Source organism: Hemiscyllium ocellatum, chromosome 10, assembly GCF_020745735.1.
Source record: "Hemiscyllium ocellatum isolate sHemOce1 chromosome 10, sHemOce1.pat.X.cur, whole genome shotgun sequence".
NCBI classification, from domain to species: Eukaryota; Metazoa; Chordata; class Chondrichthyes; order Orectolobiformes; family Hemiscylliidae; genus Hemiscyllium; species Hemiscyllium ocellatum.
This window is the reverse complement of record NC_083410.1, coordinates 35,374,449-35,388,680: the sequence shown is the minus strand read 5'-3', so window position 1 is coordinate 35,388,680 and position 14,232 is coordinate 35,374,449. Positions and strand designations below refer to the sequence as shown.

General features: G+C 37.2%; 1 protein-coding gene across 4 annotated transcripts in view; it reads right to left on the bottom strand.

The window, feature by feature from the left end:
• thada (THADA armadillo repeat containing) overlaps window positions 1-14,232 on the bottom strand; it is a 367,664-nt gene that overhangs the window by 249,128 nt on the left and 104,304 nt on the right. For all 4 annotated transcript variants that reach the window (XM_060831397.1, XM_060831398.1, XM_060831401.1 and 1 more), the window contains exons 24-25: window positions 13,655-13,777; window positions 9,063-9,154 (exon numbers count right to left, since the gene is read on the bottom strand). In XM_060831397.1, coding sequence (XP_060687380.1) covers window positions 9,063-9,154; window positions 13,655-13,777 — 215 coding nt within the window. The remainder of the gene's footprint in view (window positions 1-9,062; window positions 9,155-13,654; window positions 13,778-14,232) is intronic.

The window sequence follows — 14,232 nt, the reverse complement described above, 5'->3', positions numbered from 1 at the left end:
AAATAACTGTAAAACATGCATTTTTAACTAAAAATATTTTAGCCAGCAAAATAAATTGTATTTAGCAGCAAGAGAAGACAAATACATGTCTTTTGTACAGCAAAAGTAATATACATAAGTCTTTAAAAAAACTTAAATCATTAACCAGGTGTTAAAATTATATTTCTTAGTTAATCTTTTGATGTACTCAAAATACTTCCTGATTATGATAAAAATGCAAAAAGTTATGTATGTATCAGGCTACAGAATGTTTGGAGACGAGCATGTTAAAAAATATTCTGATTTCTGGTTAGTGTAGATATTTTTGATCTAGAATAAACATTCCATTTCTCACTTTTGAAAATCACACTCTTAAAATCAAATGATCTTAAAATCAATTTGGATTAGACTCTTTCGTAAAACTATAAGTTTTGCTTTAATCATATTAACCAGCTCTTGCGTTCTCATTCATAAATTTTTTAAATAAAATTTTCTAATTTAGGGAAAACAATGTCAAGAATTCAAAAAGATTATAAGCCAAGCTAATCCTCCTTGTCACTGCAGCCTTTCTTCAAATAAGTCACAAACAATTGGAGAGATATCAGCAACCAGAGATCATGTTACAGCACTGATCTTAAATTTCAAATTTGCTTTTCTTTTTAATTGCAAATATCCCTTGCAAATATCCAAGAACTGTCTCAGAACCAAAATTTACCCTGGAAGAAAATAATTCTCTACAGCATGAGCTTTGCTAAACAGATCAATGCTTCCAGCTCTGGCTGTTCCCTACTCCACAAAATACTAATTTACAATTACTATCGGGGCACTCAAACTTCCATAAACTTTTACAATAAACAATGAACCCACTGATTTACATTACTTGTCAAACCATATCAACTAATCTTTGTAGGATTACAACGTAATTTCAGAAATTCAATTTAGCCTGTTACTATGGTAATGTAACACTCTTTTGTAATACAAGATGAATTAATGCTTACCATCTTTTTGTCAGGTCTCACTAAGTTGTCCTGGTTTAGTCTAGCTTTAAATATGAAGCCAGCACTGCAACTGAATATATAAATTTTTTTCAGAATTCTAAAAGGCATGAAGATTACCTCATAAGTTTCCGAACCTTCCTTGCATCTTAGGTAGCACAACTACACTTTTCACTCCGGCCCAGTGCTATCAAGTCAAAGAAATACAGCACAGGAACAGACCCTTCAGTCCAAATAGTCCATGCTGAACATAATCCCAAACTAAACTTGCTCCACCTGGCTAATCCTGGCCCATTTTCCTCCAAACCTTTCCTATCCAAATACATATCCAAATGTCTTTTAAATGTTGTGATTGTACCCATATGCACCACTTCCTCAGGATGTTCATTCCACAAGCAAACCACCCTCTGTTGTAAAATATTTGTCCCTCATATCACTTTTAAATTTCTCTCCTCTCACCTTAAAAATGTGCTCCCTTGTCTTAAAATCTTCCATCCTACGGAAAAGACAATTGCCATTAACTCTATCTATGTCCCTCTTTATTTAATGAACTTACATAAGGTAGCCTCTCAATCTCCTCTGCTCCAGTGAAAAAGTCCCAGCCTTTCTTTATTACTCAAATCTTCCATTTGAAACATATTTTTGAAACTTAGTTGATATAAAACTCCACTTGTGTTGATTTATTGTTTTTGTAATCTCAAAATGAAATTTCTACTTCCTACTCCAATTGTTCTATTTTTATACACTGCCTACCCCTCAATTACTTAGCTTATTGTGTTCACAAATGTAATAGGGTTCCTACATTTCACCATATCCATTCATTTCCCAATCTCATGTCTGCTGTGTGACGATGCTACTCCTTTAACAAGGTTATGGTGTCCTTGGCATTTTTTTGCCTAGAGAAATTGTAAAAGCAGCGATTCCGAAAAGTCAGGCTTGGATGGGTTAGGGCCCAGTTTTACTTTTGCTAACAGATACTGCCTAGGGCAAGAGACTTTCAGGTTTGGAAAAAAAAACACTTGTACAATGAAATGGGAGTGGCCAGTTCGGCCAGTTCAGCTTTTCTTTGGTTTGGTTTTAGCAGTCTGACTGTTCACTGAAAGCAGGTCGGTAAAAACAATAACTGCAGATGCTGGAAACCAGATTGTAGAGTAGAGCAGTGCTGAAAAAGCACAGCAGTTCAGGCAGCATCCAAGGAGCAGTAAAATCGACGTTTCGGCCAAAAGCCCTTCATCCGGAATTCACTGAAAGCAGTCAGTTCAGCTTGAAGCTGCTGATCCAACGAAAAAGTTGCTAGACCCAAAGAAGCAGATCCATGCTGATCTCTCTCTGACTTCTCTCTTATAATACCGTGTGTTTGATTTTACTTTTTTGCAAAGGGGTGTTTATGGAGATCGTTGCAAGTATTGGGAACAGTATTATTAAGTTGGGATGCCCTGCTGGGCTTTTGGATAGGTTAAGTTATTCTGTTCTTTTTTGTTTGTTTCATTCCATAATCTTATAAAAATAAATTCTGTTTTGTTTAAAACTAAGTGGTTTGACCACCTGCACCACTCCTGGAATATCCAATGTACACCTGCTTAAAACAACTAGCAAAGTTCGGATCTGGGCCAGTTTCTTAAAACGTTTTGTTGGGGTCTGCCCTGATTTGTAACAGTTGTAAATGCCATGTTCATCATTGCTACATTGCTAGTTTCCAGCTGTTAGTAATTAGTAAATGTATATATATTTCAGTATCCAGGATTTTAAAGGTGTATATACTTTAAGGATAATAAAACTTTCAACTGACAAGATGTCATTTGCTTTCAAGCTCCCTACTGCTAAGTATTTATTTACGTACTCAGCTGGAATTTGGATTTTTGTTTAGTTTATGATAAGGAAATATATATCCTGTGCAGTTTTAATAAAACCATCATACAAATGACTGGTACTTCACTGATTAACAATTTAATATACTGGATGACATTAACTTCTCAGAACAGCAAAACTTAATTTTAACTAGCACCCAAGGCACCAGCACTCTCCATAAATCAGCAAACGTATAAACTTGAACCACCAGACATTTATTGTATTATTCTGATCTTCACAATGTTCAAGTAGTCAGTTGAAGATGCGAGTAAGAAGGCTCTCTGCTGGTAAGTTTTAGTCAAATTATTATTTAAGTGATTTATACTGCAAATAAAGTATAATAATGATGTGTATACCCCCCTGCATTATAGTTCTACTGTTGTGTTTTTATATTGATTATGTGGACCACTTGATCAACTGGTACACACTGATCTCATTGGTGCAAGTTAATCAAAAGGTTTGCTGTAAATCAGTACAAAATCTTACCAGATTGATACCTGCTCTAAAAAGGGATAAATTACAACAGACTGGATAGATAAATTTTACATTCTTTTAAGAATAGAAAACTAGATGGTTTTGTAATTGATAACAGAAATATTTATGAAGCATTACTATTTCCTTTTGTTGTTTAATTATCCACCACAATTCATGAATGGATGCAGCAGAAATGTAGCACTTTGATTTGAAATGATTTGGGGTCATGCAGTCTTATGTTATAATTCACCAGATATGTACCTTATTTTTGGATATGACTGCTGCCAGTCCTGACATATTGTTCTATGTTCTTCACTGAACTAATCATGCTAATTGTATTATTATACTTATTATTTAATCGTATGCAGGTCATTCGTATTAACGGGAGATTCACTTGGACTTGTGCTATTTTATATCGGAGCAAACAAACTGTGGTTGCAATATTATATATCGCTGTGAATAAAAGTTTGTAATAATAATAAAGTTTGAAATAATCAACGCAATAGTATATCATGGTTAGGCTTTCTTGAATACAACATGATCAAAGAAGATGACTTTGTAAAACCAAAAAGTTGAAACAAATAAATATTCAGACAGAAAACTGAAATCTTTGAGCTATTGTGGAAAAAAGCAAAAATTACTTTAAAAATTTCTTCAAGACAACGTGATATTTTTCAGTGATGAGACACATGACCATATGAAAGAAAAAGATGCCTATGTAGGACTGATTGCAATTCCATCAATGATAAAACAAGTTATGGACAATGTTGCTTGCTACAAGAATTGGTTACAGAGACAAGGGGGATATTGTAAAGAAAATTATACAGAAATGGATAGGATTTGATTTGAGACCACAGCATTGTTTTGGATTGGCACCAACAATGAACTGTTAATTACAAATTCAGAAATGTGTGTAAACATGAATATCTTGATCATGAATAAAATAGCTAAGAGCTTTGCCAACAATGTACTTTGTGAAAGGAAATATGCTGTAATCGATGTAATAGAATGTATACTTTTAGTTGATTACCCAGATTGCAAATTGACATCTGCTATTGGATGGTTGTTCTCCTTGGAGAAGGAAAAGTTAAGGGAGATACGAAGAGTTAGCTACAATCATAAGGGTTTCTAGACAGATACATACAGAGAAATGCATCAATTGCTAGAAGGGTCACGAACCAGAAGACACCAGTTTAAGGTGACTGGTAAAAGAACCAAAGGTGACACAAGGAAAAACTCTCACTGAACAAGTGCTCAGGATCTGTAAAGTACTCTTGAGTGTGAAAAACACTGATTCAATTGCGATTTTTTAAAAAGGGAACTTAAAAAGCATCTGAAGATGAAAAAATGCAGCTACAAATAAAGGGCAAGGCAGGTAAGATTACTTAAGCTGGTACCACAGGGAGATGGCTAGGACACAGATTGAATGGCCTTCTTCTATGGTATAACCTTCTAAAATTCTACAGATGCGACAGATCAAGGGCCAGATAGAAATAATAGGAATGACCAAAATGCACAAGATTTAAGCTATTATATCTACAAGTCAATTACCTAGAATACGAACTTGGGTGGCATACACTTTAGAGGGATCTGATAAATGTAGGATGCAACAGCTGTGGGGTGTGAAGGAAAAACTAGCATTAATTTCAAATTTTGTTTGAATTTGTGGAATGATGGTCAAGAGAGGTCCCTGGATTGGAGTAATGGAATAGAAGAGTGGAAACTAAGAAAGTGCACTGCAAGACACCGAGTCCTTAGTTCAATAGACAACAAACCAGAAAAAGAAACTGAGGTAGTGAAAAAAGGAGATTGCACAGTTGTTGCCCAGTCAAATGTAAAAATAAAAGCAAAAATGTGCAATAGATTAAATAATGGCTGAAGAAAAGTCAGATTAACAGATTAGGGCGGCACGGTGGCACAGTGGTTAGCACTGCTGTCTCACAGCGCCTGGAGACCTGGGTTCAATTCCCGACTCAGGCGACTGACTGTGTGGAGTTTGCACGTTCTCCCCGTGTCTGCGTGGGTTTCCTCCGGGTGCTCCGGTTTCCTCCCATAGTCCAACGATGTGCGGGTCAGGTGAATTGGCCATTCTAAATTGCCCATAGTGGTAAGGGGTAAGGGGTAAATGTAGGGGTATGGGTGGGTTGCGCTTCGGCGGGTCGGTGTGGACTTGTTGGGCCGAAGGGCCGGTTTCCACACTGTAAGTAATCTAAAATCTAAACTACGTGAAGTACTCAAGTTTGGTGGTTGTCACAAGTTTAAAGATAAGTAACAAGAGGAGTAAGGTTTCAATTTATTCTCAGGTATGAAATAATGGTCAATTAGCTTTATTGCATAGATGAATTTGTATTAGAAACACTTGCAGGTAAGTCTTTATGGATCAATCGAAATTAAAAACTGTACTTCTGTCAGACAACACTTCAGAGTGGAGTGCTTTGAAAGCCATTTAAAGATACAATAGTTGTAGAAGGATGACTATGTAAAACAAAAAATAAGGATTTCACAGAGGTTGTTTTCAACTAAAAGTGATTTCCACAGTATTTTATTTGCAAAATAAAAGACATTCTTCAGGTTGTTACTTCTTATGGGGGCGTTAGTAGAGAATTTAAGAAATGTATACTTTTTAATCAGTTGAGTAGACTTTAACATTTTGAGCCAGGCTTGTAGGCCTTTTGAAAACATTAGTTTAAATATTAAACAGAGTAGGGCTGACAAAACTTTTAAGTCAATAATCCCAACTAAATAAATCATAATGCGCAGATAGATCATGTTATCTAATGATGAGGGAGAGCAATTGCAGACCTTGATTGGTCTTCCGATCTGATCGGGAACTTAGAGCAGGCACTAGTTTTGAGATATTGACGCTAGATATTATGAAGAAAAATCATGAAGTACAAAATGATTTACAGTCAAACAACGTTTAAAACATCCAAATCAAATTAAATACATCCTTATATACCCCCTAGGTACCTAAATTTGAAGCCTGTAATTATTGGCAATTCATCACGTGCCAGTCTTCCTGATGGATAACCTTGCACATGTGTTTACTTTTTTGGAATTTCTTACCACCGAGAATGTGAAATGCCATCCTTCCATTCTGAAATTTGTAAAGCTTTAATGGGTTCTATCCTTTAGAAATTTGAAGGGAGATTCTGCATAATGAACATGCTGAAGAATGCATATTGACAACATGTTGATGATCGCTTTAAAGAGATAACATGCAACTAAATGTGAGAATAGAAAAGGGACATGGATTGACCTTGCCAGCTTGAAACAAAAGCTAGAATGGTAAGCTCAGTAGATAGATTCAAATCACCATCAGTCATACTGTTTCAGTAAAAGAAATTCTAGGGATTCTAGAGAAAAAAAAAAGAGATTTTTGCACTGCAATACATTTTACAGAAAGTGAAAGATTATTTATTTTAAAACTTCGTGTGCATCAACTAAGAATTTACATGTTTTTTTAAAACCGAGAAGGGAATTCTGTTGAGGATTGTAATCAAGTATCCAGTTCAATTCAGCAGTGGACATTAACTGATAATTCACTTGTGCTTCTAGAGGTAGGAGCATACTGACACTGTGGTTGCTCGTTTTAGAAGCACAATTGTAATGTGCTTCTTCGTAATAAAAGCTTAGAAAGTCTGCAAAGACTGGGCTCGAGTTCTGTCCTAAAGGATATTATCCTAGTATCAAGCTTTCTCGTTTAGAACATGCTGACTACAAGGTTCCAGTGTTGTTGGAAAACCATTCTACCACCGCCATTGATGTAGACCTGATATGTCAGTATGTTATATACTTTTAGAAAGATGTCCAATTTCATCTCCTTTCAAGGATGAGGTCAGTAGTGTGGCTCATTTTTGCTTCCAGGGGTGAGAACTGTTTTACCTTAATCTTAATCATGTTTCATTAATCACCAAAATGAATTCAAAATAAATGTACTCTCCAATAAGTGGGGTCACTTAGTTCAGTTGGCAAGATAATAACCAGATAACTCTCAACAAATCAGTCACTTGCAGCAAACAATCAATAGATACCCAATAGCAAAACTCCCAAAACTGGAAGGCAATGCTTTTACTCTGTATAACACTATTCCATCATTAGCATCATACAGGTACTGCACAAAATTACAATTGTTATGATGGGTATTGGTTTGATACTAAAACAATTATTGGTTGCTCTACTTGAACTAGTTTAAATTAACACCAATGTCTAATTGTAAATAGAGGTGAGCATACTCCTGTCTGTTTGACAATGCAATAGGAATAGATTTTTGCAGTATGATGATATGATCTGATCCCCAAATGTTTTTATAATGAGGTAAAAGGGCTGGTTCCTTCACAAGAGAAGAGATCACTGCATAACTACATCAAATATGGAACCATATGTTAAAAAGGACAAAAATATGAAGACAGTCTGCACCACAATTGGGTCTGCGTTAGTTGTACAATTGTGTCATTCAGTAACTGAATAAGTCAGAGAGGTAAAACTTAAAAGTGTCAATCTGTACTCAAGACGTCTATAACTGTCATCCATGTATTTAATCGGTTTTTCCGAATTTAAAAGGGTTTGTCACATAATCTAAGTGCATGATACCTATGTAAATTGTCTGAGAAAAGTTGACTTTTTTTTTAATTTGTAAAAATTAAGATGAGGGCCAATGGAATAAAAGATGAATCCATTAAAGCTCTTTAATTTTCAGGATGTAAGGATGGTACGGTGACCCAGTGGTTAGCACTGCTGCCTCACAGCACCAGGGACCTGGTTCAATTCCCACCTCAGGCGACTGTCTGTGTGGAGTTTGCATATTCTCCCAGTGTCTGTGTGGGTTTCCCCCGGGTGCTCCCAAAATCCAAAGATGTGCAGGTCAGGTGAACTGGCCACACTAAATTATCTATAGGACTAGCTACATTAGTCAGAGGGAAATGGGTCTGGGTGGGTTACTCTTTGGAGTCGGTGTGGATTCATTGGGTCGAAGGGCCTCTTTTCATACTGTAGGGAAACAACCTCTGATCGAAGTGATTTTTCCTGATCTCAGTTCTAAACTGGGACGGCATGGTGATTCAATAGTTAGCACTGCCGCCTCTCAGCACCAGGGACCCGGGCTCAATTCCACTCTTGGGCAACTGTCTATATGGAGTTTGTACATTCTCCACACGATTGTGTGTTTCTTCCGGGTGCTCCTGTTCCTCCTATAGTCCAAAGATGTTCAGGTTAGATGGACTGGCCATCATAAATTGCTCATAGTATCCAGAGATATGCAAGCTTGGTGAATTGGTATGGACTCGAATGATCCAAATTTATTTGTACACTCTGCATGCAGAATGTTAGATATCAGAGTAACAGGTAGACCTCTTCATTTTCTAAATCACTTTCAGATTAGACTCTCTCAGAAACCAGATGATAAATGGTGCAGAATCAGGGAAAATTGTTCTGCTAGTCTCATTTGTTTACTATTAGCCAGCAGTCACTTTCAATTGCATGAAAATAACTGAACACAAACATGCAGAGCCCATCATGGGCATGAACCCTGAACACCAATACTGCTTACAGGAGCTTTCACCAATAAGACAGGTGGTGCACTTCTGGCAAAATGTGTGTGCACTGCTTGCCATACCACATCTTCATTAAAAGCAGAATAGTGCCACCAAATTTCAAAGGTGCAAACAATGAATGCAAGAACAACTGAAATCAAGGACAACAAAATTTACTTGGGATAGTTATTCTTTGGAAAATAAATTAACAAAATAAACATAGGTGAAACAATACCTGTTTTTCTTAGAATGTTCATCTTTTCCTCTTTTGACGCCAAATATCCTGGTAATCAGTGCACTAAACAACAAAGTAGAAGAATTTCGCACCTGATAATCAAACGCAAGGAGAAAATGTTATGAATGAAATCTTCCTTGTCCACATAAAAAGTTGTCTCTGAACTTCTATTGTACACATTTTAAACCTAATTAAAATCAGAAGAACAGAAGCAGGTAGGTTTTAGAAGAACCCAAAAGTGAGATACATTATGGAGGAATCTGAGACATTCGGAGATCCAATAGCCTGTGTAGCAAAAATATCCCTCAAGAAAATTAGCAAGTTATTTGAGAATGCAAAATGTAGCCAATTAAAGGTGATTCATAAGCTGTCATTACTGATACTGACAAATCATAATCATCTTCCATGGTCTCGAACAAAACTCTAAATTACGTTATCCAAGCCATCTTCAAGGAACAGGTCTTTCTTCCCCCAGTTCCTCTGTGGCTGATTTGTTCAAGATATTTAAGGTTATTTACTTCAGTGCTGGTTTTGAAGATTTCAAGTTTCTGATAAACCAGATGGTTAAGAATTAGGAAAGTTAATGGTACAAGCAAAGTAAGTTAATAAACTGCTTTGTTCTTTATCCCAGAAAGATCTCAGTTTAATGTCTTATCCAAAAGAGAATACCTTTGGCACAACGGCACTTCCTCAGTACTGTCCTGAGTCCAGTGTCGATTGTGCTCAAGTTTGTGGAATTTGATACCATAACTTTCTGACTAATGGATAAAAGGGCTAACAGTGAGCCAAGTAAAATTTCTAGTTATATTGGCAATCTTTGCCAAATTAGGGATATTTCTGTGCTGTGTGTTCCTGCTATTTAGGAATTGGACTGACTTTGCAAAATGATTTCATACAGAGCTGGCAGAGGTGACACTGGATTTGACTTCAGGGTTGAAATGGCTGAGTGTGACCTGCTACTTCTGTCCCCAAGCTATAAACAACCATCTGATCTAAATTTGAGATTCTGGTTTTCAGTGCTGTTGATTCTGGCTGCCCCTTTTCTTTAATATTAGTTCAATAAATAACAAGGTGCAATTCAATTTACTGGAACTAAAAATGTATACCTTACCCTGCCTCAGATCTGAGAAGTCAGTTCCAAGTCAGTGAATAAATGTAATCAAAAATAAACCTACATTCAGGAACATTAAAACATATACCAAACAATAATGGTTAAATACCTCACAGTTTGAGACTTTACTCAGTAAATGCAATATAATGCTATCTTTGTGCAGCAAAGACACGTGAACTCTACAAAAACCACAACTAATGTGCCATTTTCCCTTAACCCAATAATTAAAGATTGGAATAAACAGGACCTTTTTCTCCTTCAGTAAACAAATTAAGGAAGGATTACATCCACAACCGACATGTCTTTTGGAGACTTTTAGATTATACTTTGTGTTTTGGCAACTTCGGGTTATTTATTTTAGAGCAAGTTTGTTTGATTTGGTTGGTAATGCAGTCATTTCCGCAAATATCACACTCCACAAAAAGACAGCTAGACTTCTTAAAAACTCTTTCTTACTCTACAATTTAAAGTGGTTTCAGTGAAGAAATCTCCTGAGCTTTACATAGGATCTTGCAAATTTTCCATCAGGCAATGAATCAATGAGATACAAATTTCTTTCAACTAAAAACTTAATCCTTCATATTTTAGAATCAATATTATTCAATATGGATATTGTTAATTCTGTTTCCATGCGGGTTGAAAAAAATTGAACAAGCAAACTGGGTACAGAAGAAAAAGCTTGCACACTGGCAATATCCAACAGAACAAAAACTCAACTATTAAACCAACCATTTAGAAATACTGGAGATCTGAAATTTTAAAAAAGTGTTCATAGACTCAGCAGATCTGAGAGCAGCTATGAAGAGAGAAACAAAGTTTGGTATGACTACTCCAGAGCTCCGAAGAAGGCATATCAAACTTGGAACGTTAACTTTGATTTTAACCAACTATCTTCCTGGTCGCTGCCTGAGTAGCTTGGTCAATTAAAATGCAACCTGTAGTACGGTACTTTTATTTAAACAAGCAAATTCAAAATCACTGCCAACCCAATAACAATGCGTGGCCTGATGAAATAATAAATATGTTGAACTTGTACATCAGCACTTCAGTTAATCTCTATTTTGGTACCTTTAGCAATTCTATACCCAAATGTTTGACCACTGAAATAGAAATTAATTGGGGGTTACAGTGTAAAGCTATAAACTTCTGAGTTAGATAGTCCTGCTGCATCATTGCCAGAAAACTAAAGATGACAGTTTTACATGTTATGTTTCAATTTTAATACTATCACATGAACCCTCCTAAACATTTTATATTGTTTATACTAATACTTTTAACAATAATTTATTCAGATTATAATTAGAACAAAGAACAACACAGCACAGGAACAGGCCCTTCAGCCCTCCAAGCCTGCGCCAATCTAGATCCTCTATCTAAACCTGCCGCCTATTTTCTAAGGATCTGTGTCCCTTTTCTCCCTGTCCATTCATGTATCTGTCTTGATATATCCTAAATGACGCTATCATTCCCTCCCCTACCACCTCCGCTGACAACGCATTTCAGGCACTCACCACCCTCTGCATGAAGAACTTTCCATGTATATTTCCCACAAACCTTTCCTCTCTCACTTTGAATTTGTGACCCCTAGTAATGGAGTCCTCTACTCTGGGAAATGTTTCTTGCTATCCACCCCGTCAGCCTCAACCTCCTCCTTTCCAATGAAAATAATTCTAATCTATTCAACCTCTCCTCATAGCTAGCACTGTCCAGACCAGGCAACATCCTGGTGATCCTCCTCTGCACTCTCTCCAAAGCATCCACATCTTTTTGGTAACGTGGCAACCAGAACTATATACAGCACTCCAAATGTTGCCGAACCAAAGTCTTCTACAATTGTAACATGACCTGCCAACTCTTGTACTCAATACCCTGTCCGATGACATGCAATCTGCCTTCTTGACCACTCTACTGACCTGCACTGCCACTTCAAGGGAACAACAGACCTGAACGCCCAGATCTCTGTACATCAATTTTCCCCAGGACTTTTTCACTTACTGTATATTTGCTCTTGAATTGGGTCTTCCAAAATGCATCACTTTGCATTTGTCCGGATTGAACTCCACCTGCCATTTCTCTGCCCAACTCTCCAATCTATCAATATTCTGCTGTATTCTCTGACAGTCCCCTTTACTATCTACTACTCCACCAATCTTAGCGTCACCTGTAATTGTGCTAATCAGGCAACCTACACCTTCCTCCAAATCATTCATGAATATCAAGAACAACAGTGGTCCCAGCACAGATCCCTGTGGGACACCATTGATCACTGTTCTCCATTTTGAGAAGCTCACTTCCACTACTACCCTACCTCCTGTTGCCCAACTAGTTCTCTATCCATCTAGATAAAACACCCTGGACCCCATGCAACTTCATCTTCTCAATCAGCCTATCATGGAGAACCTTATCAAGCACCTTATTGAAGTCCATGTACATCTACATCCCGTCCCTCATTAATCAACTTTGTCACCTCCTTAAAAAGTTCTATTAGGTTTGTAAGACATGACTTTCCATGCACGAAACCATGTTGCCTATCACCGATAAGCCCATTTTCTTCCAAATGAGTATGTATCTTATCCCTCAGTATCTTCTCCAGTAGCTTCCCTTCTACTGATGTCAGACTCACAGGTCTGTAAATTAGCTGGATTATTCCTGCTAGCCTTCTTAAACAAGGGAACATTAGCAATTCTCCAGTCCTCTGGGACCTCCCCCATGTTCAAGGATGCTACAAAAATATCTGTTAAACCTCCAGCTATTTCCTCTCTCGCTACCCTCAGTAACCTGGCTTAGATCCCATCCAGACCTGGGAACTTGCCCACCTTAACGCATTTTAGAATACACAACACTTCCTCCCTCCTTATGTTGACTTGTCCTAGAGTAATCAAAGATCTATTCCTAAACTCAGCATCCACCATGTCTCTCTCCTCAGTGAATACTGATACAAAATAGTCATTAAGAATCCCACCCATTTTCTCTGACTCAATGCATATCTTTCCTCCTTTGTCCACGAGTTGGCCAATCTTCCCTTCGCTCCCCTCTTGCTCCTTATATACAAAGGAAAGGCTTTGGGTTTACCTTAACCCTGCTCGCTAAGGATATCTCATGACCCCTTTTAGCCCTCTTAATTCCTCATTTCAGATTGGTCCCACATTCCCGATATTCTTCCAAAGCTTCATCTGTCTTCAGTCCCCTAGTCCTTAACATAAGCCCACATAAACTTTGAACAGCTCATCATTCTGCATCAGGGCAGAGGATTGCTGTTCTGCTCAACAGATGAGTCTTTTTGATGGACATTGGCATTACACCTTGAAAACAAGAGATTGATAAAATAACATCCTTAGAAACAGGAGACGATGCATTTTTCACCAAGTCCTTTGTATGTATTTTGGATTCACTTTTTTTGGTTTTTGGTCATATTAGTCTTGGGGGGAAAAAAAAATCTAGTTACCAGATTTACAAAGAATGTTAAAAGGTTATGACTTACTGCCCATATAGGAGATGTGAAGCCAAGGATGGCTGCTTGCATTCCTTCTGGCACGTATGGAATGATATTTTCACCTAATTTGGTGTCTCTAAACAGAGCTCTCAAGATATTTAAAGAATGCACCTGACGAAACAAAAATGTATACAGAAGGAATTGTGAAGAATAGCATTAAGTGCATTTTTTTTCCCCTTCAAAAGGGGAAAAACCCTCGGTGCTACACCCGCAAAAGAAATGCAGTTTAAAATATAATACCCTTGTATTTGTTTCATGGAATATGCAAGACAGTTTATAGTGGAGAAGTGGACACAATGCAGTTGGAAAAAAGATGACTAAATGTGTACTAAAATAATTAGGCTTTGAAGGAAGTTCTGAAAGTGAAAGTAGCAGTGATTTAAACAAGAAGAATTAGCAGGGATATGGGAAAGAACCGTTCCACCCAGAGGTTGGTGGGTGACTGGAATTCTCTGCCCAGTTTAGTGGCTGGCACAGAACCCTTACCCATTTAAAAGAAATCTGGATATGCAGCTGAAGTTCTGTAACCTCCAAACCTGTAGATCATGTGCTGAAAAGTGGGATAA